This window comes from Bos grunniens, chromosome 3 (genome assembly GCF_055505025.1).
Source record: "Bos grunniens cultivar Pamir isolate PY7600 chromosome 3, Bosgru_T2T1.0, whole genome shotgun sequence".
In the NCBI taxonomy this organism is placed as follows: domain Eukaryota; kingdom Metazoa; phylum Chordata; class Mammalia; order Artiodactyla; family Bovidae; genus Bos; species Bos grunniens.
Window position 1 is genome coordinate 22,038,106 of NC_141167.1, and position 26,692 is coordinate 22,064,797.

General features: G+C 49.0%; 1 protein-coding gene across 1 annotated transcript; it reads left to right on the forward strand.

Annotated features, from left to right (window-relative positions):
• Positions 1-1,294: 1,294 nt before the first annotated feature.
• On the forward strand, positions 1,295-26,351 carry CYP4B1 (cytochrome P450 family 4 subfamily B member 1). Its single transcript, XM_086394265.1, has 12 exons — positions 1,295-1,506; positions 17,945-18,086; positions 18,268-18,312; positions 18,889-19,016; positions 19,859-19,983; positions 20,264-20,415; positions 20,570-20,676; positions 21,940-22,130; positions 23,878-24,011; positions 24,783-24,847; positions 24,948-25,030; positions 25,439-26,351. The coding sequence occupies exons 1-12, from the start codon at positions 1,327-1,329 to the stop codon at positions 25,620-25,622; spliced, it is 1,536 nt and encodes a 511-aa protein (XP_086250391.1). The 5' UTR covers positions 1,295-1,326; the 3' UTR covers positions 25,623-26,351.
• The last annotated feature ends 341 nt before the right edge of the window (positions 26,352-26,692 follow it).

Genomic DNA, 26,692 nt, shown 5'->3' on the forward strand with positions numbered 1-26,692 from the left:
CAGTCTCTGACACAGCAGAATGGGGAGGTTTGAGACCAAGACAAGCATTCTAGATAAGACAATTGCTGCAAGGCAAAATGTGAACAAACCCAAGAAAAGTTGCAGATGGTTAGAAGACTGGCTCTAGTTTGTGTTTCTGAAATGGAGGAAGGGTGTGTAGGAAGGCTTTCTGGAGGAGAAGAGCTTTTGGAAAGCATTTGGAGAAAGGCAGAGGCTCAATGTCTCCATCTCCTTAACCCAGGTAACTACTGGATTGGAGGTTATCTCTAAGTTTTTCTTTGCAGTTGACATTTTCTACTGGGTCCTTAAGGGCATAGCCAGTGAGAGCTCCAGGAAGGCACATTTTGGTTTCAAGAATCACACTGCCAAGGTAGTGCAAGGGGCAGCTGGTAGGATCAGGGGCTAGGAATTGAATGCTGGCGAGTCTCTGATTCTGGCAATGTGGCGACCTCTCTCTGGTGCTAGAAGTGAGGATGGTTGCCAAATTTCAGCCACCGTGTGAACAGCAGGGTGTGTGACGAGTTGTGTAGCCATCGGCATAATAATGACCACCTTTTCACACAAGTTACCTTGAATGTTACACATTATCTCATTTAACTTGAACAAGAAGGTCATCAGTACTTGCTTTTTAAACTCATTTTCCAGATAATGAAACTGAGGCTCAGCTTGCCTGTGCCTTCTTGCTAGAGAGCTTCCATTGTTCCCTCTGGACACGGACTGCTGGGAGAACTTGCATTTATGTCAGGCTAAGACAGGACAGAAGCGACTTAGCAGCAGCAGCAGCAGCAGCATGATGCTTTAAGTCCTTTTTTTGTTTTGTTTTGTTGAGTCATCTTCAGGAGCAAGGTTCAAGCCCTAGAAGGGAGAACCTGGGTCAGAGAAAGGCCAACTCCACTCCCAAGACCATAATACAAACTTGTGTGTACAAACTTTTCTGACCTTGTTTGGGTTAAATGAGATAGTGTGTGTCAAGTACCTGAAGCAGCCAAGGTAGCTTACATGAAAAGGTAGTCATTATTACGCCAGTGATCATACCAAGAATTGCCTTCTGTTTGTTCCTCTAAGGAACCCATTGCCTCGTTTCTTTGAAGCCCACTATCTAGTTTTCTTCATTTGAGTTTTGGTAGAAATCAGCCAGGCTGTCTCCTCTGTCTGTGAATTTGGGGACTGTTGTCTCTGCCCCGTGGAGCTCAGCCCAGTCTGGGACTGTGGCTGACTGCAGGGTGTGGCTGGACTGGGAGCTGGCAGGGTGCCTGGGCTCATAGTATAAGGGAACTTGAGGGCAGTAGGAGGCAGACAGAAACCCGGGCAACTGCGACTCCAGCCATGGTGCCTGTTCTGCTCTCCCTGAGTCTCTCCCACCTGAGCCTGTGGGCTTTTGGACTGGTCTCAGTCTTGGTCTTCCTTAAGCTCACTCGCCTGCTGCTGCGGAGGCAGATGCTAGCCAGAGCTATGGACAGATTCTCAGGGCCCCCCACCCACTGGCTTTTTGGGCATGCCCTCGAGGTAAGTGACTGAGCGGAGGATAGAGAAAGAAGCCAGCCTCCTTTCCCTCTGGGAGTCTGGCCTAACCTGCTGGGGGCCATGGAAGGAGACCCTATGCTTGGGCAGAGGAATGGGGTTCTGTGAGCCGTGATTCCTGTTCATCTTTCCCACTGGGTCTCCCCCTCACTCTCACTTTCCAAGCTGGCCTCAGGTGGGGGTGGGGAATGGGGGTAGAATTTAAAAGCTGGGACTCAGAAGGGCCACAGATTCCTCCCCATTATTCTGAGGCCCAAGGTTCAGACAGAGCTCTGCTAAGGACTCAAGGATAACCTGGGGAAAAAAATTTCCTAGATAGTCTGATCCTACTAGGCAATCTCATTTAGAACTTAACCAGTATCCTCTTGTTCTGTGCACTGTAAAAATTTCCCTTTTTAGGGCAGAAAGTGGAAGTGAAGGCAGGGACAAGTGCTCTCACCTAAGAGACCTCCTGAACCACTTAAAAACTGGTGCTCCCAGATGTGGAGTTCTCCCTGCCATGCCTATGAACCGGGTCAGGGGCTAGGCATCTTCCTGGGTTCAGATTCTGATTCATCCTTCCCAGTTATCTCAGGGCGGTGGGGACCCTTAGCACCCATTGTCAGGAAGAGCTCTTAGTTCCTACCTCCATGAGGATCTAGAGTAGAGGTTTCTGAACACACAGAAAGGGACAGCTGCATTGGAATCAACTGGGAGAAGCAGATTCCTTGGCCCTTGAGCCCTGAAAACTCTAACATTTTGGAGCTAGGGGGTCTGAGTTAAAAAATGTCCCCAAGTGTTTTGATCTGCAGCCAGGCTTGGGACAGTAGGTATAGCTGCCAGAGGTTAAGGTTTTGAGGGAGGAATTTAGATTTCTACTACATCTTGAGTAAACTTTTCCCAGAAGGAGTCTAGGGAATTGCCTTTCCTTCATGACTGACACTCAGGATAAGCCTTACCTCTGGGTGGGATCAAGGATGTGATTAGTCACTCAGTTGTGTCTGACTCTTTGTGACCCTATGGACTGTAGCCCACCAGGCTCCTCTGTCCATGGGATTTTGCAGGCAAGAATACTAGAGTGGGTTGCCATGCCCTCCTCCAGGGGATCTTTCCAATCCAGGGATCGAACCTGCGTCTCCTGCACTGGCAGGCAGCTTCTTTACTGCTGAACCAGTGGGGAAGCCCAGGCAAGAATAAGTCTCTACAAATAACTGTCTTCTTAGGATGGCCTGGGCTTCCCTGGTGGCTCAGACAGTAAAGTGTCTGCCTGCAATGCAGGAGACCCGGGTTTGATTCCTGGGTTGGGAAGATCCCCTGGAGAAGGAAATGGCAATCCACTCCAGCGCTCTTGCCTGGAAAATCCCATGGACAGAGGAGCCTGATAGGCTACAGTCTATAGGGTCGCAAAGAGTCGGACACGACTGAGTGACTTCACTTTCACTTTAGGATGGCCTAGTAACATACCTGCATCCTAGACACACCCAGAAAAGGACCGAAAGTTCTGGAAGATGAATCAGACCCAGGCTCTGCTCTCAAAGAGCTTACTCTCTAGGGAGAAAATAGATACCAGAGCCTTCGCTGCCACCAGGCTACTAGGGGCTGGGGTGCCTCACCAGTGTTTTGCATCAACCCCAGGTTTGGTATCTCAGTGCTTGTCCTGTATGGTTGTCATCTTCTGTTTGCTTGTTCATCATTCCCACTTGACCATGGAGATCTGGTCTGATTCTTCCCTGTCCCCTCAGGGTACAGTACAAACCTCCCCAGAGTAGGTATCACTGGATGAACAGACAGTGAGTGTAGGAGAGTAGGGCAGGGTATCAAGAGAGGAGACAATGATGGAGAAGACAAGTGGAGGGACCAGGATTTATCTGGGGGGCTGTATTAAGTACAGGGATGTTCTCTTCATGGGAAGGTTGAGGTATGACCCTAATGTGGGAAAGAGAGGCATTTAGATAGACCTTCAATCCCTTTCCTCTCGTGTCTCCTCCTCTTCTCCTTGCCTCCATCAAAGCTGGATTTGCCATCAGCCTGCGGGCTTTCCTAGGACAGAGACCTTGCTCTGTGACCCCCATATCAGTGCTGTCTGCCCTCTTTCCCCCGGGTGCTCCTGCCTTCACCATGAGAATGTATTAAGGACCTGGAACACAACTTAGCTTTGGCTTCCTGGCTCTCACACAAGTATCTGAAGGGCCTTGGCACCAGGAAGGGTGGGCAAGGCCCAGAGGGGTGGTTTCTCTCAGACACAACAAATGTTTCCTGGGGAACCATGGCAGGCCCAACACCCCTGCATTCCTCCAGGGCTTGGCACCTCTGCTCTCAGCTGAATGGACTTGTGCCTTTTCATCCAGGACATGATCACATACAGAGTAACTGCATGTTTGAGTCTCGGGCCTCGTGGTGATGGAAGTAGGAAAGGAAGGAGGAGGACTGGTGGTAAAAGGAAGGGCCCCAGGGGCTGGGAAGAGATGTCCATCAGGATTCACTTCTCCCTTCTTGGCCTCCAGTTATAGTCTGTCCTCTACCCATCAGCCCCCTCAATTCTTAGAATGTATCACCTTGAGGCAGGGGCCCAGAGAGGACCCAGCACATAATAGGTGCTCAGCCACATTGTTGACTGAAAGTTGGGGCCCCTGGGAGGGGCCCGAGGCTCTAATCTGTGTTGGAAGTAGAGAAAGGAGAATGTCAACTCCAAGCCCAGGACAGGTGATCTCCTGGGACTGTAAAAGCCCTCTTCCCTGGTCCTGGTCATTGCTGGGATGGTTCCCTTGACCATGTGCAGGTTAGTGAAGAGTGCTGGCCTGGGGATGTGGCTTATTTTCACTCAGTAGACATTGATCATGGGCCTTCACCATGCTTCCTCTCTGTACTTCCATTTCCTTTTCTCCACATTTAGAAAAGCCCCTTTACCTTGCTGTGTTGGAAGGGGATCAACAGAGATAAAGTAGAGATACACTGTAAACTGCTGGGCAGATAGACATCGTGTGTCAGTCATCATAGGCAGACTCTTGCTGCAGAACACAAGGAAGCACCTGCTTTCTTCTTCTTCTTCCTTCCTCCTAAATCAACCCAGTCTTCGGGAGCCAGATAAGGTTCCCTTTGTTCCCAAGCAGCTAGCATTATCTGACCAATTACTCTGGGTCTGGCCGTATGTTGAGGCCAGAGGAGGAAGAAACAAGACTAGAGCCAGGCCCTAGGGGAACCCGGTCTGCAAGAGAGAGATAATACAGCATAGCGTTCCAGATCCTAGGGCCCAGGGAGGGGTCGATGCGCCAATTCTGAGAAGAATGTGGGCATAGCAGTCTGTGAAAGTGCGGAAGGAAGGGAGGAAGATGATACCTATGATGATACCAAAGGGAGAGGCCAGAAAGAGCACTGTGTGTTTAAGAAATTAATTTGTTCAACAGATGTTTGTTTCTCAAGGTCTTACATGTGCCTGCATAGGTAGTTCTGAGCTTCTGGAGGGGTGAGAGCGAGGGCAAAGAGGAGAAAATAAAACTGGAGTGGGGTTGGAGACAGATCACATGGGACCTCACAGGCCAGGTCAAAAGGCTTTATTGTGAGCACAACAGGGAAGCAGGGAGTAGATTCATGCAAAGGAGTGAAGAGCTCAGATTTGGGTGGAAGAAAGATAAACTTTAGCTTCTGGGGGAAGACTAGATTGGCAGAGACTCAATAGGAGGCAGGGAGAGCAGGGTGGAGGCTGAGGCAGTGTTGATGGTGTGAGCCAGCTGGATGAGGGAAATGAGAGGCAGAGCAGGCTCTCTTGGTGTTGTGGGCATGGGGGGAGAGGAGGCATTGATGCCTTCACTGCAGCCAGATATGAGATGTGTCAGGGAGACTCCCTTCATGTACCAGGAGAAGGGGGACATAGGATTGCTCTGGGAGCTTTGTTAGACTGTGGCATCAACACAGCTGACTCAGAGAAGAATTTGGCAAAATCACCTAAAGAGAGAAAGAACCCCTGAGCCACAAGACTGCTATGTAACCTGGAGGAATCAATTTCTGTGTCTGTCTATGTGTAGAAATGTGGGGATCTGAGACCCAGGAAGTAGGGGCTCAGGGGTTGGCAGCACCTGTCAGTGTCTGGGTATGGGAACCTTAGGTTCTGGATTTGGGGTGTTTCATGGCAGGACCTCTCTCCTCCCCACACCAGCCCCCAACCCCAGAATAGCTACATTTGGTTCTCTGAATTCTGGTTAGCTGATTCCAATGTAAAAGTCTCTTGGTGGATCTGCAGGGGAGAGGGGTAGCCACCACAGGGCGTCTCCCTCAGTATTAACATAAATCTCAGAGAAAACATCATTCCTCGTTTCTGGTTAGTATCAGCATGGATGGTGTTTCCATCCCTAGGTACGGGAGGAGGGGCAGATTTTGGGGGCAAACACGCTGTGTTCACATTTGGAAATGCTGAGTTTGAGGGGCCTGGAGGATGTTATGCAGAAATGTCCACGGGGTAACTGGTCATGTTTCTGGAGCTCAGGAGAAAGGCAAGCTGGGATGAGAGGTCCATTTAAGAACTAGTCAGATAGATGGCAAAGGAAGCAATGGGAGGAGGTGAGCACCTTCAGGGAGAAGGTGCAGCTTGGGAGCAGACTAGAGGCTAGATTTTGGGGAGCCTCAGTCTTTGATTAACAAATGATAGGTGAGGAGCTGCTGAGATGGGGCATCAGGAGAGGCAGGAGGACAACCAGGAGAGAGCTCAAGAGAGAGAGGGGAGCTGACCATGTCCCATCACTACTGGAGAGGTGGGGGCCGAGGCAGGAGCAAGTGGAAACAAGGAGGCAGCTCATTTGAGAAATTGGGTTATGAAGGGAGGAGGGCAATGGGGTGTTAGCTGGAGGAGGAAGCAGAACAAAAGGAGGGTTTGTTTGGTCAAGGGCAAGAGACTTGAACATGTTTTAAATACCAATTGGCAAGGAGCTGGTAGAGAGGGTGTGTGTTAGGCAAGAGAGGGCGGACTGATGGATGAGGTACCCGAGGGGAGGGTTGAAATCTAAAGGGAGTGGCCTTGGACAAGCCCTGGATACCTCCTCTACTGGAATAGGAGGGAAGGTTAGGAGCAGGCAGTGGTTCTTCAGGTCTGGTAGCTGACTTTAAGGGATCTCTTTTCTGATAGGTTCTACTTTGTGAAGCAGAGCAAGACTGCATTACCAGGAGCAAGGAACAGAGGGGTGGAGGGATAGTTGAGGAAAAAGAATTTTTAGAGGGACAGATTCTGGCCAATAATATGAGGCTTTCTAGAAGGTATTTCTGCCGATCTCTGCTCAACTGTCACCTGAGAGAGGGCTTCCTTGATCCTTTAATCCCCTGTCTACTATAGCACCCCTGCTCCCCTTTCTCTTCATTTTTCTTCCAAGAGTTGCCACTACCTGAAATTGTATGCCTGATGTATTTGATTCTTGTTGATTTCCTTTCTCCCCACTTGGCAAGTAAGTTTAGGGAGGGCAGGGCTTTGTCCTATTCACACTATGTCCCCAGGAACTAGCACCATGCCTGGCATTGAGGGTGGGTGCTCCATGCCCATTTGTTGAATATGTGAGTGTATCCCTGGGAGACCCAACTCTGGGCAGCAAAGTCACTCACACAGGGTGAGGGCCAAAGTTTGCACTCCCCTGGACTCCCGGGTGCCTCTTGGATATCTGCCTTTCTGTCTTCTTAGGTGTTGGATTGCTTCCTGTGTTCTGCTCCAACCTGGTTATTCCTGGTGCTGGAGTTCATCTTTGGTGCTGAAGACAGAGACAGGTGTTACAGGCAGAACATATGCAGGGTATGGGACTGGGAAACCTAGACTCGAGAGTTGTGTGCCATTGGGCAAGGCCCATCATACCTCCCAGCCCATATGTGGTGCTAGAAGAGTCACAGAGACCTGTGTCAACCTCATCCAAAGCCTCCCAAGCTCCTTCTGTTGAGCCAGGGGTTGCTTCCATGCGTTATGTATTCACATACATCCACAGATACATGTGCAGTATTCTACTTGTCTCTGAAACAGAAGATAGAGGATAAAGTCACTTACTTGTCTCTAGAGTTGGGGGGGAACCATTTCTCTGCTCCTTGGAGCATCACGCATAGATCCCTTCCTCCAAGTTCCCCATGGCTCCCTGCTCATCCTCATAGTTGAATCTCCAAAGAGTTTGTGTAAATTGAGTATTTTTTTTTTCTCACTGATTTTCATGTTTTTTTCAAGGACACTGCCTCATCCCAATTTTTGTTGCTGCTTCTTGGCAGGCACTCCCAACCCCTCTGGCTTTGACTACACAGATTTGCTGTCCTTGACACTACTGGGGCTCACAAACATCCCGAGTGCTCATGAATCTGGTGTGTGTGTGGGGCGGGGCAGGGCCCATCGTGTGGGGAAGACTATAGCACCCAAGGGTGCCGGAGCCAGCCGGCAAAGTCGATCAGGTCCCGAGAACGTGCACGGCGGGGCTAAGAAAGAAACTAAAGCAAGAGACTACAAAGATGGGGTCGAGAGTTCAGACACGTCACCACGAAGGGACGCAGTCTGACACCAGCTTTATTCAACATCTCATATTTATACAGAAAAGCATGAGAAAGACAAGACAGTTGACATTTTTTCTTGGTTGGCCTATACATCTTACAAACAGTCACAAGAAATCTTGAGAGCATGGGAATGGCTCCCTGTTATTATTTTTTACACCAGATAACATTTCTCTGTGCGTGAGAAGTTTGCACAGAACTCCAGGTGCCTGCAGTAAATAAGCGCCTAATCTCTGGGGTGGCAGGACAGAGAGCTATGTTTGCAAGCAAACCCTCAAAGACTGAGGCAGCTCCCAGAGCTGTGTCCTTCAGACAAAGGACCCCGTTCTCACGGGCAGCTCCCCGCATCTCCCCCTTTCTTTTTATATAGGCGCACGCTTATGTTCTTTTAACCGTAGACCATTTCTATAGATGGAAGCCTTTATGATCCATAGATCATCAATCAGTTTTTTAATTAAACAAGGTGCAAGAAATAAAACAGTTTTATTAGTGTATATGGGAATGGACTGACCCTCCCAGCCCACAGGTTGGAGAAGGGGAGGGTCAGGAAAATAAGCCCAGTAAGCATTTGAATATTTTTCAGAGTGTGCAGTGTTAATCTGATTTAAGATAATTAATAAGGTTATCAGGAGGCTTAAAGGCGATATCGGATCGCCCTGCACCGCAACACGATTCTGTGTCTCTCGCATCAATGCCTGAAGTTGTTGTCGAGATGGTAATTCATCATGCTTTTGAATTGTCAATCTCTTCATCTGATTTGTTAGAGACTGTCTCTGCCGTGTGTACCAACCTTTCTGGCAGCCAGCGCGGCGCTTCGGCATCCTGTGGGAAAACACAAACATGCCCTCGTCCCCAGATTAGTACTGGATCTGGTCTATACCATTTTTCTACAAGTGGGTCTTTTCAAAAGACTTTAGGTCTTATTGTTTGTGCATTAAAGTTTCAAAATCGCTGTGTTATTGAACGGCCACTTATATCCAATTGTAAAAAATTTAGAACAAATAAAGCATAGTTTAGAGAGTTGGAGGGGGTATTGGGATACAATTCCCCCTTCTTTAGTTTTTGCAATTGATGTTTGAGAGTTTGATGTGTCTATTTAATAATTTTTTGACCTTGAGGATTATAAGGGATACCTGTTTATGTGAGATAGACAATTGTGTACAAAATAATTGAAAAATTTTTTTAGTGTATCCTGGACCATTGTCTGTTTTTATGGTTTTAGGGGTTCTCATAACAGCAAAACATTTAATGTAATGAGCTATACAATGTTTGTTAGCTTCTCCGGATTGTAGAGAGGCATGTAAAAAGCCGGAGAAGGTGTCAATAGTAACATGAACAAATTTTTGTTTACCAAATTCAGGAATATGGGTAACATCCATTTGTCATATATCGTTTGGCAACAATCTTCGAGGATTAACTCTATAGTGGGGGACGCTAAAAAATTGAGGACATGTTTGACATTGTTTAACAATCTGTCTGGCAGCTTTTCGAGTAATGTCAAATTGAAGTCTTAAGCTATTGTTGTTTTGATGGTGTAAGCTGTGGGAAGTTTTTGTCATTTGTTCTAGTGAAGGAAATATCATACGTGTAGCTTCATCAGCCAAAGCATTGTCTCATGTTAAAGGTCCAGGAAGTCCAGAGTGAGCACGAATATGACCAAAATAGCATTTATTAACTCTGGAGCAAATTAAATGTTGTATATCACGAAAAAGAGTTTGGATAGTAGAATTCAGGGTACCAATAAATGGAACAGTCTCAATAGTGTTTAAGGCTCTTATGATATATTGACTGTCAGAATATAAATTAAATGGAGCAGAAATTTGTAATAAAGCCTGAAAAACGGCAAATAGTTCTACTTCTTGAGCAGACTTATAATTAGTATGTCAGGTGGTAGTATTGTCCTGTATAATCAAACTAGCTATTCCATTAGAAGAGCCATCAGTAAATACAGTTAGGGCGTCGGCAAGGGGCTGAGAAACAACGATTTTGGGGAAGAGAAATTGGTGATAATGAGCAAATTGCAAAATTTTATCTGAGGGATAATGATTATCAAGCCATCCACTAAAACCAGCTAAGGCAATAACCCTTGTAATGCCGTGGCCAAAGTTATGCCTTGAACGTATGAAGGGCCGATATCAGCACAAATCTGTATATAGTCAGATAAGCCTCCCTTTTTCCTGTAAGGTCTCAGGGCAGCTTGACAAGCCGAATTGGCATTTTTATAAGCAAGCTGTTTAGTCAACACCATCCCCGCCTGCTCATCTCTTATCATTTTACCAATTGTCTCAAGCAGGCGGGCAACAAAATCTTGATATGACTCATCTGGCCCCTGGCGAATTTTAGATAAATCTTCAGTCTTTTTATCAGAATTTGGAAGCTTTTTCCATGCTTGTAGAGCCGCAGCACTAATCTGAGGGTAGGCTCCAGGTAAATAATTAAGTTGACTATTAGTGTCTCGATATTCTCTCTCTTCCACCATCATTTTATAAGTGGTGTTCAGTCCCTGTCGCCGATTGATATCGGCTGTGATCTCACATTGTTCAGCAAACTCAGATTTCCATAGTAAATAATCTCTTCCAGATAAACAAGCTTGAGCAACCTGTTTTTAATCATTAGGTGGCAGATTTTGATTTCTTAAAGTCTCTATAATAGCCTGAGTAAACGGCGCAGTCGGGCCATATTGTGCACAAGCCATTTTTAACTCTTTCAGTTGCTTAAAGGGCAGCGGCTCATAATACCTCTGCTGTTGAGCATTTTCAAACACTGGATAGATTTTTGAAAACCCGGGAATATGTTTTCTTTCTTCATTAGCTCGCTTAATTGTTTGTTGAAGAGGAGATAATAATATCTCACTTTTAATTTTTATGTTTTCACCGGGCAAAGAAGCAGGGATAGATATAAGCTCTCGCGGTTTTACGAAAGGCGGAGGTGGATCGAGTCCAGCAAGAACCGAGGGAGGATATGCTGGAGGCGCAGGCTGGCTGGAGTGGGAGTCTCCCTGTGCATCTTTTTTTACTGTTATAACAATCTTCTGAATTAAATTCTCCAGCTGTTCTTCAGAAAGCCCTGAATGCTTTAATTCCCCTTTTCCCGAGGGGGATTCTATGTTAACCATCATCTCCCAAGGCATATCCTCTCTATGGTACTGAGCCGCTTGTTCATTTAACTCTTTCTGTTCATCAGAGCTTAACACATCATCACTCCCTCCAGCCTTATAAGCTGTTTTCTCAGGCACAGCATAAAGCGGCTCAGGTGGAGGGGCAGAAGGCTCTGTAACTTCGGGTCCTGTGGAATCTCTGAGAGCCGTTTGAATTTTATGTCCCTCATGTTCAGGATCCAGGCAGTCTCTTATGAGAGTCCACAAAGAAAAAGCATCCACAGGAACACGATTGGGACCATGTAAGGAATAATATGTCTGCAATTGTTTTCTTACCTTTTTCTAAGTTTCTAGACTAACTGTTCCTTCCTCTGGAAACCAAGGACAAACCTCTTTTATAAAAAGTAAAAACTTTTTTAGCTGTAACTTATTTACATGAATTCCCCTACCTTTTAACATAGTTTTCAACATATGTACAAATAACTGGCGGCTATTGTCTTGTCCCATGATTTATTACTCTCGACCATCACCCTCTCTGCCCTTTACTTTTAATTATTTAGGAATTCTTTTTTACTTACCTCAATCTTGGCGGGCAGCGGCCGATGTCGCACTCTGATTTTCGAGTCCCTGTTCGGGCGCCACCTGCCGGAGCCAGCCGGCAAAGTCGATCAGGTCCCGAGAACGTGCACGGTGGGGCTAAGAAAGAAACTAAAGCAAGAGACTACAAAGATGGGGTCGAGAGGTTCAGACACGTCACCACGAAGGGACGCAGTCTGACACCAGCTTTATTCAACATCTCATATTTATACAGAAAAGCATGAGAAAGACAAGACAGTTGACATTTTTTCTTGGTTGGCCTATACATCTTACAAACAGTCACAAGAAATCTTGAGAGCATGGGAATGGCTCCCTGTTATTATTTTTTACACCAGATAACATTTCTCTGTGCGTGAGAAGTTTGCACAGAACTCCAGGTGCCTACAGTAAATAAGCGCCTAATCTCTGGGGTGGCAGGACAGAGAGCTATGTTTGCAAGCAAACCCTCAAAGACTGAGGCAGCTCCCAGAGCTGTGTCCTTCAGACAAAGGACCCCGTTCTCACGGGCAGCTCCCTGCACAAGGGCATCTAGGAATGTCCATACTGGAGGAGCGCAGACCCAGGAGGATCTGGCCCCCAACTCCCAAGGGACAGTAGCAGCCCCAGAGAGCAGACTGCAAACTCATGGGGAAGGCCACAATCTGGCAGCTTTTAGTTCAATGACTAAGGAGTCTTTTTAAATTTTTATTTTATTTAACTTCTTAATCTTTTTTTTTTTTTGCCACACTGTGTGGCATGGGGGATCCTAGATCCCTGGCCAGGGATTGAAGCCATGCCCTCTGCACTGGGAGCAGTATGTCTTAAGTGCTGGACTGCCAGGGAAGTAAGAATTAAGATGATCCAGAGATGGTTGGGACTACTACATTTTGAAAAGCAGTAAGTTCTTGGTTGCTTGAGATGTTTGAGCTCTGGGAGCAGAAGTTCCCACATGGTGAAGGAGCTGGGTCAGGCAATTCTGGGTCCTGGGAACCGGAGATCCGCATGACCTGCCTCAGGGGAGCCCCGCAGGCTGAGGAAGAGGAAAGCCCATCCCCTCCCCTCCTTAACAATTTGTTTTTCTGAACTGCTACCCCATTTTGTGAACAGATTTGTTTGTTCCCCGTGGGAGAGCTATGGCTGCAGCAGACTGGCTAAGTGGGTATCTTGTTTCCTGATTTGGCTCAACTGACTGATGACTTGGGCAGGCTCATTAACAGGAGGGGCAGTAGGAAGTGCCTCTGCAGAATCCCAGTCGGCCCCACTCCTGTGGAATGGTTCTCTTTGTCTTTGGAATGTACCATTCCCACCTATAAAGAAGGACGATGGTTTGGCAATATTAATATCTCTTTCAGATCTACTCCTCAGGGCAAAACCTCCTCCAGTTCTGAGGAGGCAGAGAAGAGAGTGGTGCCCATGCTTGCTCTTCCCATCCCCTCCTGTTTATTCTTGGTGATGTCTACAATGGGTGCAAATGTGAGGATAAGTGGCATGTGGCTCTGGAGCCAGGGTCAGGGAATTATCTCCACAACTTGTTCTTTTCCTGCTTCCTTCCTTTTGGAGAAAAACAAGCTGGCCTAGACCTCGGAGTCCTGTAGGCGTCCCAACTTGGGTCATCTGAGGACTGGTCTGAGATGTCCAGTTATGCAACCCAGAGAAGCTAGCCAGACAGCCATGACCCCTCGAGAGAGGATATCCCAGCCCTTTGATGGGGCTGCCCTCCACTAGTGGGGCCAGGTGCCAAGAGCTATCCTCACTCCTGCCAGGATCCAGGGGTGATCAAGGGCATGCAGAAGAAATCTTGGCATGGGGAGGCAGGGCTTGCTCAGGCTGTGTATGTGCTGTGGGTGTGCTATGTGTCAGCATGAGGTCAAATCTCCCATCCTGGGTGGGGATGCTCCCGTCCTCAGGCCAGGGGGACACTCACAGCTAATAAGGAGAAAAACAAGGCACAGATGAACCAGATCAGCCAAGGGTTCCTTCCAACCCTGAGATTCTGTGAGTCTGGCTTTGTGATTTAAGCCTCTCCTTGTCCCCTGTCAACTGAACTTGAGAGGGATGGAGAGAAAGGGCACAGTCATGGTGTTCAAAAAGTCAGCAAGGAAAACCCAGGAGCGCAGATGGAAAAATAAGAGGGACACAGGAGGAAGGGATTATTTCCAGGGATACCAAACAAGAAGGAAGCAAGAAAGAGGTCAGGGACACCAGAAGGAAGGTTCCCTTTTACTAATCGGCAGAGATTATGTTGCTCACTTGTAACCTTTTGGACACTGTGTTCACAAGGGCAATGAAATTCTTACAACCCATTATTCTGGGTTGAACTCAGAATAAAGAGTTCAGAGGCAGAGGGGGAAAGGCTCTATGGGGAGATTACACTGGACCCTACAGAAGGCCTGGAAGGAGAGGAACCCCAGAAAAACCACAGATGATTGGCTGGAGGCCAAAGTAGCCAAGCCCAGTCCCTCTTTGGGATCTTGGTCTAGACAAGGATTCCTGGGGCTAAATTTTCAAATGTCCTGTGTTCTTCTTCAAGGTTGTTTCCTGGAAGATACAACATGGATTAATTGAGTGGGTGAGGACTGTGAAAAGAAACTTTACAAGGAGGAAAAGCTGGGCCAGTCCTTGCACGGCCTTGTCGTGAACAGCACGCCCTAGGATTGTGCAGTATACAGTTTATACAGCTGAACACAACAACCCTGACAGATTTCAGTACAGGGGAGAGAATGTGGGGCTCTAACCCAAGTTAGAGCACTACTAAGCTACAAGCAAAGTGCAAGTCAGTTCACACCTCTGAGCCTCAGTTTTCTCATCTGTAAGATGGGAATAATTGTTCTGCATTAGGTACCTGAAGTGATCTATGAATTCACTCCCGTAGCTCCTGATTTACGGGAGATACACAATAATATCTGTACCCTCCCATCCCCTATGTTGTAAGAAAGAATGTGGAAATGAGCAGTGAATCTGAACTTTAGCCAGAGCAGGCAGGATAGGGTCATCTGGGAAAACAAAAAGAAATCTGTGGTACTGTTTACCACACAGGAAGTGCTGATGGTGGCCTTTCTTCTTTCACTTCCAAGATTGAGTGAGACTTGGACTGGTTCTTCATGAGATGGCCTATCTCTGGCCAATGTTTAGACTAGCCAGATGCTTTGTATGCTTTCTTCCTCCTTTCTAGTCTTCTCTGTCAGCTCCTTTTTCATTCTGTTCATCTGGCACACTGTTTATCAAGGATACTCTGTATCTGGTGAGCTCCATAGTGACCTGGGGACGCCCCACACATGATCTGTGCTTCTGGGAAACTCACGGCCCACAGGTGGGGTCAGGTCAGGGGTCCTGGGTGTGAATCCCAGGTCTATCACTAACAAGCTGTGTGACTAAGCTTCTCATAGTTGACTTGCCCTTAACTCCGAAGTAGGAATTATGATAGTGCCTATCTTATAGAATTTTCTGAGAGTTAAATAAAAGAATTTGCATGTAGTATTAGCTCAGTATCTGAACACATCAAATGTTCAGTGAATGTCAAATATTTTATTAAATTTTGGGGGTCTTGGATAAAAGCAATTATAGCACAAGGCAGAATACGGGTAAGGCCCTGGTAGGGCTAGAGAGGTCCAGAGGAGGCAGAGATGTCAGCTGGTGGAAGGTTAGAGAGGTCCCCAGAGAGGTCATTCAGGCTGGATGCCAAGGTACAGACAGAACATCAATGGGCTCTCTTGGGTAGAGGGTATATGAAGAGTGAGGAATGGTATATAACAAATGCACAGAGATGATGCCACACCCCAAGAGGTCAACGTAGTTTCAAGCACTCAGACTCACAAGGCTACCAGAGGCACAGTTAGCATTCGTTTCCTCCAAGGATATGGGCAACCAGCCAGCAAGGCAGCATCAGGCATTCCTCACAACCTCCACATAGCCATTAGCCACTGTTTGCTCCTCAGGGGACGGCCAAAGTCAGGGAGATAAGCTCCCCATCCTGGATGTGGGTCAAGCTTGTTTTCGAATCTCCAAGTCCCACCGAATCCCTGTGTCCACTAGCAGTCCCAAGGGTCCTGCAAGGTCATGCACATTACCAGAGTCACCACACTCAGAGAAGCCCAAAGCATGGTGCTCTCATCAGGTGTGCATGGTTCTTTCCAGTCCAGATATTATTTACCTCCCAGGGTTCATTTGGCCATAGCTATGTTGCCTAGCAACACAGTTGATGTTCTACAGTTGTCAAGTTTCCAGGGGAATGGGTTGGAGAGTGTAACACAAGGGTCAGTTTACCTTGTAACAGGAGATAATGTTTGGTGAATGCTTTACCTGCAGTTGGAAGTATCTCAGGGCATGTCCAGACCACACTCTTTATTGCATTTTAGGGGCATTGAGGAGGAAGATGTGTGCAGGAGATGCAGGGATGAGGCTTGGAAGAAGATATTGGGAATGGGAGGGAAGGTTTGAAGGAGAGGAAACTTTTAGTCAGTCGAGGGCTTCCCTTTCCCAGGATCCACACGACCTCAAATAATGACATACCTGCCTTGTGTGTTCATTAATGTCACAGTGACTTGCCCGAGTTCACACATCTGAAAAATAGGGGAAATCAATATTCAAACCCAGATCTGTCAGGTTCCAAAGACTGCTGTGAGTTCTTGGGAAGCAACCTCAGATCTCTGTACTTAGGCTCCTCTTACTTCCCTTGTGGCTCAGATGACCTTGGTTCGATCCCTGGGTTGGGAAGAGCCCCTGGAGAAGAAAATGGCAACCCACCCCAGTATTCTTGCCTGGAAAATCCCATGGACAGAATATCCTGGTGGGATATGGTCCATGGGGTCACAAAGAGTTGGACACGACTGAACGACTTCACTTTTCCCTGAAATGGGAAGAATGGTTTTGAAGATGCGATGAATCAAGATATAAGGTGCTTAGAAGAAGGCCTGGCACACAGCAGTTGCTTAATGAAGATTGGTTGTTACTATACTGTCTCCCAAACTATGGTGCTAACCCATGGGCAGGCCACTGGAAAGTTTAAAGTGTACTTCTAAAAGGCTCCTTCAAAATAGGGGGAAATGGATAAATGCATAATGGTATACCCCTGAAGTGGAATACTAGGCAGTTGTTGGAAACACTCTGAAAAAAGTGAAGTCGTTCAGTCGTGTCCGACTCTTTGCGACCCCAAGGACTGTAGCCTATCATGCTCCTCCATCCGTGGGATTTTCCAGGCAAGAGTACTGGAGTGGGGTGCCATTTCCTTCTCCAAAGGATCTTTCCGACCCAGGGATCGAACCCAGGTGTCCCGCATTGTTGGCAGACACTTTGCTGTCTGAGCCATCAAATATCTTAAATAAAAAAGCCATGTCTTGGAAAGGTATTTATCATATACATAAGGCATATACAGTATATGTATATGTATCATATACATATACCACTTACATAAGGCAGCTCTAGGTGAGTAGATGTGGCTAGAAAAACCTCCAAAGTTGGTCTCTGCAGCCTCGTCTCCAGCCACTGCCCCACCTAGTGGCAGCTCCTGGGAGACACCATACTTTTTCCTACTCCAGACGCTGCTTGCTGCTCCCTCTGCCTTAGAGTGCTCTTCCCTTACTTTTCACACGGTCAGCTCCAGTATCATCTTTCAGTTTGACCTTGAATGTCCTCGCCAACAAGAGTCCATCCTGGGTCACTCTATCTCAGCAGGGTCTCCCTGTTAAGTCTCTCTCCCAGCGCTGTGCTTATTTCCTTGTGAGTACTTCCTACTGTCTGCAGCCATTTGACTTTGTTGTTTACTTGTTTATTAACACTTCCCCACCTAGAGTGAACTGGAAGGACTGTGTTTATCTCATTCCCCTGAAACATCTAGACAGTGCTCTGCACATAGTACATCCTCAATTTAAAAAAAAAGTGCCCCATGATTTAGGGGTGGAATCGAGGTGATTTTGAGGTGTATTGAACAACAAGCTGGAATTCTCTAATGAAAACTTTGATGCTGAAAGAAACCTCTTTTTGGCTGCAGTGGAGATAGGTTGGTGACAGGTACCAGATGGAAGTAAGTTGGCCAGTTTGGGTTGCTGCGCTCACCCAGGGGCAATAAAGCGTGGCCTGGACTTAGAGCAGTGGCTCTGGGGCTGGAGAGAGGACTGAGCCCAGAGATGTGCAGGACTGTAACTGGCTGGGAGGGAAGGGCTGCAGGAGGAGGGAGGGGTGCTCCCTGCACCTTCCCGGGCAACCTCCTCTCTTCCCTGCCGGCCTGGCTGGTGATGCTGGGGTCCTGAGTGGCCTGGCCTTCTGTTGCTATTTCAGATCCAGCAGACTGGGAGTTTGGACAAGGTGGTGTCCTGGACTCACGAGTTCCCTTACGCCCACCAACTCTGGGTTGGACAATTTCTTGGCTTCCTGAACATCTATGATCCTGAGTATGCCAAAGCTGTGTACAGTCGAGGAGGTGAGGACTCCTGGAAGAAGTTGGAGCTTCCTGAGAGCAGAGGGCTCAGGGTGCCATGTGGGGAGGGGTCCTGGGCCTGCACCCTAAGTCTGGGCAGGTGAAGTCCTCACCTTATTCATCACCAAACATCCTCCAGGAATCCCCCAGTCCCTGTTTGACCAAGCTTCTCTTTCTCTTATAGACCCTAAGGCCCCAGATTTCTATGACTTCTTCCTCCAGTGGATAGGTGAGTAGGCACTTGCCCTCCCTGTCCTTGGTGCTGGGTGACCAGGAGCCTTCCCTGTCTGATCCCTCCTTGCCCAGTGTCCACTCTTATGGTTACTCCATCCACCGGACCACCTGGCCCCAAGTTGCCACCCTAAGCTCAGCTTCTCAGTAGGAAATAGTGGAGGAGGCAGGAGAACTCTGGGCTGCCTGAGAGGTGGGGTTCAGGCAACTTGTCCTGCCAGGGTGTCCTCTTCCCTGGGTAGGCAGGGCAAAGGCTCTGGGCAATGTTCCTCCCCGCATTAGCGAGGAACAGCTTCCTGGAGGAGGTGGCACTACAGGAGATCTGAGGAGATTATATTGGTGGTGCTGGTTGGGGCAAGGGCCTGTGGAAAGGAATGTGGAAAGACAGGATCCAGGCTGTCTTTCCAGGCTGCGAGGCTGGGTGCCTGAAAGGCAGACCTGGGTTTGGATGCCAGGCTGATCAGGAGGATGGGAGTGGGGTTAGGCGGGGTGGTGTGTGCTTGATCCCAGGCTGCCAGGGGTGGGGCAGGATTGTGTGAACTGACCAGCCATCCCTCTCCCATGCCTCCCCCAGGGAAAGGCTTGCTGGTTCTCCAAGGGCCTAAGTGGTTCCAGCATCGCAAGCTGCTCGCACCTGGCTTCCACTATGATGTGCTGAAGCCCTACGTGGCCCTGTTTGCTGAGTCCACGCGTGTCATGCTGGTGAGCTCCCTGTGCCAGGCTCCTGGAGGCTGTGCTGTGGGGCCAGCCCCCCGCCCCCCAGTTTTTCCTGGGAGAGGGCAGTGAGGAGAGTTGCTGAGGCCCGAGGCCCTGTTCTGCCTGCAGCAGCAGTGTGAGCCTTGCTCTGCCTGATACTTACTGCTGGCTGTGTGCTGACAACGTGCTGAGGCTCCAAGCCGCCCAACAGCCCCAGCTTTTGTCTCCACCGGGAGACCAGCACTCCCTCTTCCCACATCAAAGGGCCTCTGCGAGACCCCAGGAAAGCTCCTACTGTAGCAGACTGGAGGGCTGCCTGTATCTGAGAATATTAGGAAGACCTTTCATATCTAAAAAGTGTCTCCTCATCCTTGGCCTAGCACAACTGCCTGAACTAATGTCGAGAGTAACTCTAAAATGGATGCTGGGAGTCAGGGGTCAAGAACTAGGCTCAGAGGCTTATAGCCGGATAATCCCTGAGGTTACCTGGGCTAGCCTGTCTTCTTGCAGGAGACTACCCCCTCCCCACCTGCCAGCATCACTGCAGGCTTGACGCACACAGACTGTGCTGGGGAGCTTACCACCTTTGGCCCTCCTCTTCCCTCATACACAGCTGCCCTGGCTGTGTGTGCTGGGTGAGGTTCTGTGGGTTCTGAGGGTTCTGACGTTCTGTGGGTTCTGCCCTCTGAGCCTGAACCACCCCCCACCCCCACCCATAACAGCAGGATGAGGCCAGGCCAGGGACCGGAGTGCGTGTGGGGAGGACAGTGGTGGGTCCTGCAGGCACGGTGGGGCACCCAGCCTGGTGGGCCCCCTCCCCTACATCACCTTCCATCTCTGGGCTCTAGGACAAGTGGGAGAAAAAGGCTCGTGAGCAAAAGAGCTTTGACATCTACAGCGATGTGGGCCACATGGCGCTGGACTCGCTCATGAAGTGCACCTTTGGCAAAGGAACCAGCGGCCTGAATGACAGGTCAGGGGGCCCTCGGGGCTGACCACGGTCTCCACCCAGGTCGGTTCAGAGGGCATGTGAGGTGGCAGGAATCCTGGGTCCTGGTCTGAGAGGAGAGGGGCGTCCTGCTCTACGGAGCCCCAGCTCAGGTGGAGCCAGGCCTTTCCCATGGCTCTCATGGGAGGCTTGATGGTGGGGCGAGGACGGGCAGAGAGCGCAGTACTTGGAACTGGATTCCACTCACTCGGGGGCTCTGCTGCGGGTCAGGGTCTCAGCACCTCCCCTTCCCTCTACTGTGCAGGGACAATAACTACTACCTGTCGGTCAAAGAACTCACACTGCTGATGCAGCAGCGCATCGATTCCTTCCAGTACCACAATGACTTCATCTACTTTCTCACCCCACATGGCCGCCGCTTCCTGCGGGCCTGCCAGGTGGCCCATGACCACACAGGTGGGCCTTTCCTGCGCCGCCCGCCCACAGGAGGCCTAGGTTCTGGTCTAGCTCCTCCTGGCCCCTGGGGGACCCCTCCCATTGCAGGACCTCTGTTCCCCTTTTGGGCAGAGGGTGGGTCCGCAGGCAGTGACACCCTGTGCTCCCGGCCCAGACCAGGTCATCAGGGAACGGAAAGCAGCCCTCCAGGATGAGAAAGAGCGGGAGAGGATACAGAGCAAGAGGCACCTGGACTTCCTGGACATTCTCCTGGGGGCTCGGGTGAGTGCGCAGTCACCCACCCTTGCCTAGAACATGTCCCTGACGGGTCTTCAGACTGTCCTCCTGAGACAGGGCTCCCTGGACAGCAGCAGGGGCTGTTAAGCATCTTTTCCCTCTTTCTCCAGCAAATATGACCTGTTTCTTGTCCTGTGGTGCTGTGCTGTGCTCTGTCGCTCAGCTGTGTCCGACTCTGCAACCCCGTGAACTGTAGCCCGCCAGGCTCCTCTGTCAGTGGGGGATTCTCCAGGCAACAATACTAGAGTGGGTTGCCATGCCCTCCTCCAGGGGATCTTCCCAACCCAGGGCTTGAACCCAAATCTCCAGCATTGCAGGTGGATTATTTATTGTCTGAGCCACCAGGGAAGCCCAAGAATACTGGAGTGGGTAGCCTTTCCTTTCTCCAGGGGATCTTCCTGACCCAGGAATCGAACTGGAGTGTCCTGCATTGCAGGCAGATTCTTTACCAGCTGAGCTACCTGGGAAGCCCTTGTCCAATGGTATATATCAGCAAAGGCTCAGAGGTGGGAAGGTGACTGGTGTGGTGCTGGGGAGAGATGTAGTGGCAGGGAGGCTGGGTCTACATGAAACAGAAGACCAATTCCAGCCTTTGAAGACTCTGAAGAATCTTAGCAACCTAGAACCTTAGACTTTATACATTACTCATTCATTCATTCAAGGAGGTCATGGCAACCCATTACAGTACCCTTGCCTGGAGAATCTCATGGACAGAGGAGCCTGGGTGGGGCTAGAGTCCATAGGGTCACACAGAGTTGGACATGACTGAAGTGACTGAACACCCGCAGCAACATTCATTTATTCACTCATTCAACTGGTCCTTCCACTCCACAAACTCACTGAGCCCTACTCTGGGTTAGTTCTCACGCTAGGGACGCACATGCTGAGAAAGCCCTAGCCCTGGTCTCCTGACTCTCACAGTCAGGTGGCAGGGACAGGAGGTAGATGTTGACAAAGACTTCTTCCTCCTCCAGAAGGCATTGTGTGTGTCAGGTGAGCCCAATTGATAGGACTGGGTAAAATCACAAGTCATTTGGCCAGAGGGATCAAAGAAGACTTCCTGGAGTAGGAGTCATCCAAGCTGGCCTTGGGAGAACAGATAGGAATCAAAGAGACGCTCCGAACCCCTAGTCTGAAAAGGAATTTCCCTCCCTCTCCCAGACCTTCATTTGACAGCTACTCTTGTGAGGCCTTGTTGGAACCTACCTCACATGCCTTGGGCTGTCCCATTGTGCTTTCCTGACCCAGGATGAAGAAGGCATCAAGCTATCAGATGAAGACCTCCGGGCCGAGGTGGACACATTCATGTTCGAAGGCCATGACACCACCACCAGCGCCATCTCATGGGTTCTCTACTGCATGTCCCTGTACCCCGAGCACCAGCGTCGTTGTCGGGAAGAGATTCAGGAGATTCTTGGGGACCGGGACACTTTGAAGTGGTGAGTGAGGCTGCAGGTGAGCCCAGTCTGTCCCAAGGAAGAGCTGCGCCTATAGGGCCATCCTGGAAACCAGGCGACGGCAGTTAGCCCTTGTCATTTTCCCCTCCAGAGTTGTGGCTTTTGGGGGGAAGCTATGTGTGGACACAGCCCCGAGCCCTTTCTCTCACCGTGGACCATTTTCAGATGTGTCTTGTAAAGGTGGTCAAGAGGCTGACTTTTATGTTGGCTCCCTCTGGTGGCAGAACGTGACTACCCTTCTGGGTTCCCAGATAGATCAGGGAGCATTGGAAAGGATTTGAACACTGAGGATGAACAGAGCTGGGGTAGCAGGAAGAGCTGATTCCCTCCCACCTGCTTTTGGATGGCCAATGTGCAGTCTCTAGACTCCTCTGATGAAGGAGAAAAGGCTGTTGCACAAACATCATCACTTAGAAACTTACAACTATTTTGTTTCTTCATTCAAGCTTGAGCTCACTATCACAACACTGATTGACGCTGACCTCTCTCTGGAGAATGATCTTTGGCAGTTTTGACTGGCCCCCCTCCTGCATGTGCCCTCTGCCCCGCCTCTCCCTGCCTCTTCCCCTTGGGCTTTCGAGTCCTGTCACCTTTCTCTCTAGACTCCTGTGTTACCTCCAGCCCAGGGATAGGACACAGCAGGGGCCACAGAAAATGCTCAGTCGAGGGAAGAAACTTTAGACTCGCTGAGGGAGACTGACTTAGAATTCCACAATCTGGGATTTGAAGGATGTGGTTTTACTGGTCAGACGTTGGAAACCTCCTAGGGTGTCCAGCCAGGTGCCAGATGCTGTTAGGAGTGTGGGGGATGAGAGTGAGTGGCCAATACTGCCCTGGGGGAGTTTTTAGAAAGACAAACTCTTGCAGAACCAAAAAGCTAGAGAAAACCACAGAGTGGGGTAAGATTGAGCGGCCCCATGTTCAGAAGAGAGGAATCAAAAGGGGTGGGCCCAAGTTGGCTTTCTAAAGAGATGTGTGAGGCTCAGAAAGGCCAAGGGGGAGAACTGGGTGCTCTGGGTTGGGGAACAGTGTGAACACAGCCTGGAGGCAGGGAGTTGAAACATTTATTTAATTTTCATTTTATTCCATCTCAATCTTGAAGCAACTTAAAGGACACATTCAATTAAATGTAGAACACAAATGAAAAATGAGGACCGAGGGAATAAACCCTAGAGTTTGGGGCTCTGTAGTTAGCTGTTGCACAGTCATTATAGCTGGAGCACATTTGAGGTCTGAACTTCCTAGTGGCAAAATGGAAATATCTATCCATCTGTCTATCTATCCATCTGTCTATCTATATGTAGTTACTCACCCCCTCCAAGCTCGTTATTGTTTGACATTTATTCATTCAGCCACTGTATGTCAGCCCCTACCCCTTGCCATTCCAGCTCCATGGGGAATGAAGCAGAACCTAAAGAACTGTTCCTCGTGGGGTTTCTGGGGGACACTGAAAGAGTGACCTTGCCTTTGATGGCCAGGAGCACATACACCCCTAGGATCCTGTGCTTTCCCTTCCTAGCTGTGAAAATGAGGGAGGGATGGAGAAAAGTGGAGCCAGACCCCTGAGTCTGTGTGTCCACTCCACGCCTGGCCTGGACACTTGGAGCACTTGCGTCCCTCTGACTCCCTTATGTGTGATGGTGGTGAAGTGGGGATTCTGGCTGGGCCTGCCTTCCTGCAGGACTGTGCTGCCCCCCAGTCCACAAAGGCCTGCTTGTGTTGCTGGCAGGGACGATCTGGCAGAGATGACCTACCTGACCATGTGCATCAAGGAGAGCTTCCGCCTGTACCCGCCTGTGCCCCAAGTGTACCGCCAGCTCAGCCAGCCTGTCAACTTTGTGGATGGTCGCTCTCTACCTGAAGGTGGGATGCGGTAGATTTCGAGGTGGAGCCAGAGTCCCTGTGGGTGCTCTCTCTACCCCTGTACCAGAGGGGAAGAGACCAGGCTTTGTGTTCGGCCAGCATCAAAGTCCTAGCTCCATAATGTGTGGGTAAATCCACCAACATCTACACCTCTGGTCTGTCTCCTATGAACTGGGGGTGAGAAGGGTCCCTGCCATACAGGGCTGTTTTCAGAATTAAAGAGGCAGTATTCATCAGGGATGTCATGTACCACCAAGCAGATTGTGCCCTGAACAGCTTCAGGAGGCGTCATTCACTTAGACTATGATGTGGTGCAATGGACAAGCTGTACAACTGTGTGTGGTGGCTTTGTAAGGAGCGTTTGACTCTGGATCTGACACATAGTAAGCGCCCAATGAATGGTAGTTGTTACTACTGATGGCATACTACTTCTCTTGAGAGTCAGTTAATGGAAAGTGGGAAGTGGGTAATAATCCTTGCCTGTCCTTCCTCGTGGTGGGGTGGGTTTGGTCCTCTTTAACTTTTCCGTTCTGCAAATATCTGTGTCAGGTGCTACACCTGGTGCTGGGGCTATGGGAAGTAGGTGTGCTGTTGATCAACACACTTTGATGTGTTGAGGGTGGGTATGAACTTTCCGTCACTGGCAGTGCTCAGGGACGGACTGGTGCTCAGTTAGGGGCACCAGTTAGGGGATTCTGACCCTGTGAAGAGGTGGGCCTGGCTGTCCCAGGACTGTCTGGTCACCAGTTTTCTGCTCTGCTCTGCCCACAGGCAGCCTGATTTCTCTGCACATCTATGCCCTCCATAGGAATAGTACAGTGTGGCCTGACCCTGAGGTATGCCATCCCTGGGCTCGGAGTTCAGAGGGGGTGGGCTTCTGTGGGGTCAGCCTGCCCTGGGACCTGGCAGATATTCAAGCAAGCCCTGTCCCCTCAGGTCTTCGACCCCTTGCGCTTTTCTCCCGAGAACGTGGCCGGACGTCACAGCTTTGCCTTCATTCCCTTCTCTGCTGGGCCCAGGTAAGGAGAGCCCAACGTCCCTGTCCAGAGGTGAGGATGGAGGATGTCATGGAACATCCTTTGGGGGAACTCTGCGATGAGGAGGGCCATGCTGGGTGTGTGGTGACCCTGATGTGAGGGAAGTTCCAGGGACCCTCTTCCTGCCATTAGCATACTCTTGTCTTTGGCAGGTGGGGTGGGTGAGTCATTCCAAGAGAGACCCCTAAGTCACAACCCACAGTATGAACCTACCTAGTCTGGGACCCTCACTATGCCCCCAAGATCTGTTTCTGAAGACCAGGCCAATCAATCGATCAGTCAATGATTCATCCATACACAGTGACTGATTTCTGTTGGACACTTAGAGCGCTAGTTTTCATCACTCTGGATGTCTCATAGCCTGATGTCATTTTGTGCTGCTCATTGCAGGAACTGCATTGGCCAGCAGTTTGCTATGGCCGAGGTAAAGGTGGTCACAGCCCTCTGCTTGCTCCGTTTTGAGTTTGCCCCGGATCCCTCGAGGCTACCCATCAAGATGCCCCAACTGGTCCTACGCTCCAAGAATGGCATCCACCTCCATCTGAAGCCGCTGGGGCCAGGCTCTGAGAAGTAGCTCTGCTGAGATGAGAGCTCCAGACAGCCCAACCTGTGGCCTCTTCCTGGACGCTGCCCTCTCCAAGCTGGGTTGTAGAGTAGCTGTGCTCCCCTGTCTTCTGTAGGCTTATGGACTAGAATCAGAATAGGCATCTGATAGACAATCACCTCAAAGGCAATGCCATGTAAACATGTGTGTCTATAAATGCTTACTGCACATGTGTTCCCGAGCTCACTCATTCATTTAACAAACATGCTGAATAACTACTTGCTTCTAGATTCTTTATTGATCTCCCATAATTGTCCATCTTTCTAAAATTTACACAGCGTTCACATGGAATCTGTGCCTTGGGACTGGTGGTTATGATCAGACACTCATCCACTCCACACAATAGACAGATGGCTTTCGGAGCTTGCCCCTTTCACCAAGATCTGTTTCTTTGTTTAACTTTGTATGTATGTGTCTGGAATATAACAGACATAAGGAAAAACTGGGGAGCATGTGATTTTTTTTTTAAAAATAAAATTAAAAAAAAAAAAAAAAGAAAAACAAAAAAAGAAAGAAAAAAAAAAATATGCCTCATAGTATTTGCAAACTGATACCTCTCTTAAATTTATTCTTATTGAAGTATAGTTGATTTACAATGTTATGTTAGCTTCCAGTGTACAGTGAAGTGATTCAGATACATGTATAGATAGATATTCCTAATCTTTTCCACTATGGTTTATTAAAAGATATTGAAATATAGTTCTCTGGGCTATACGTAGGACCTTATTGTTCATTTATTGTATATATAATAGTTTGCATCTGCTAATCCCAAATTTCCAATCCAACCCTCCCTATACCCTTGACAACCACAGGTCTGTTTTCTATCCGTGAGTCTGTTTCTGGGAACTTACCTTCTCTTAACAAAAGAAGAAAGCAAAAAATTAAAAGCATGATGTTGAACAAGAAGAGGAATCAACAAGCAAAACAAAGGGAGACGGGGGCAGCAGCGGCGGCGGCCAGGGAGCGGGGGTGGGGGGGGTGGGTGCCATAAAATACTATGAACGAAAGATTCTGAGGACAAGGGCTTAGGTATAATGTGC

Bases quoted from the DNA above. Each gene is read 5' to 3' on its own strand.
- CYP4B1 (XM_086394265.1), top strand. From the start codon at position 1,327: ATGGTGCCTGTTCTGCTCTCCCTGAGTCTCTCCCACCTGAGCCTGTGG. The intron at 18,087-18,267 runs GTGAGGACTCCT...TTTCTCTTATAG, and splicing joins AGCTGTGTACAGTCGAGGAG to ACCCTAAGGCCCCAGATTTC. The intron at 22,131-23,877 runs GTGAGTGAGGCT...TGTTGCTGGCAG, and splicing joins GACCGGGACACTTTGAAGTG to GGACGATCTGGCAGAGATGA.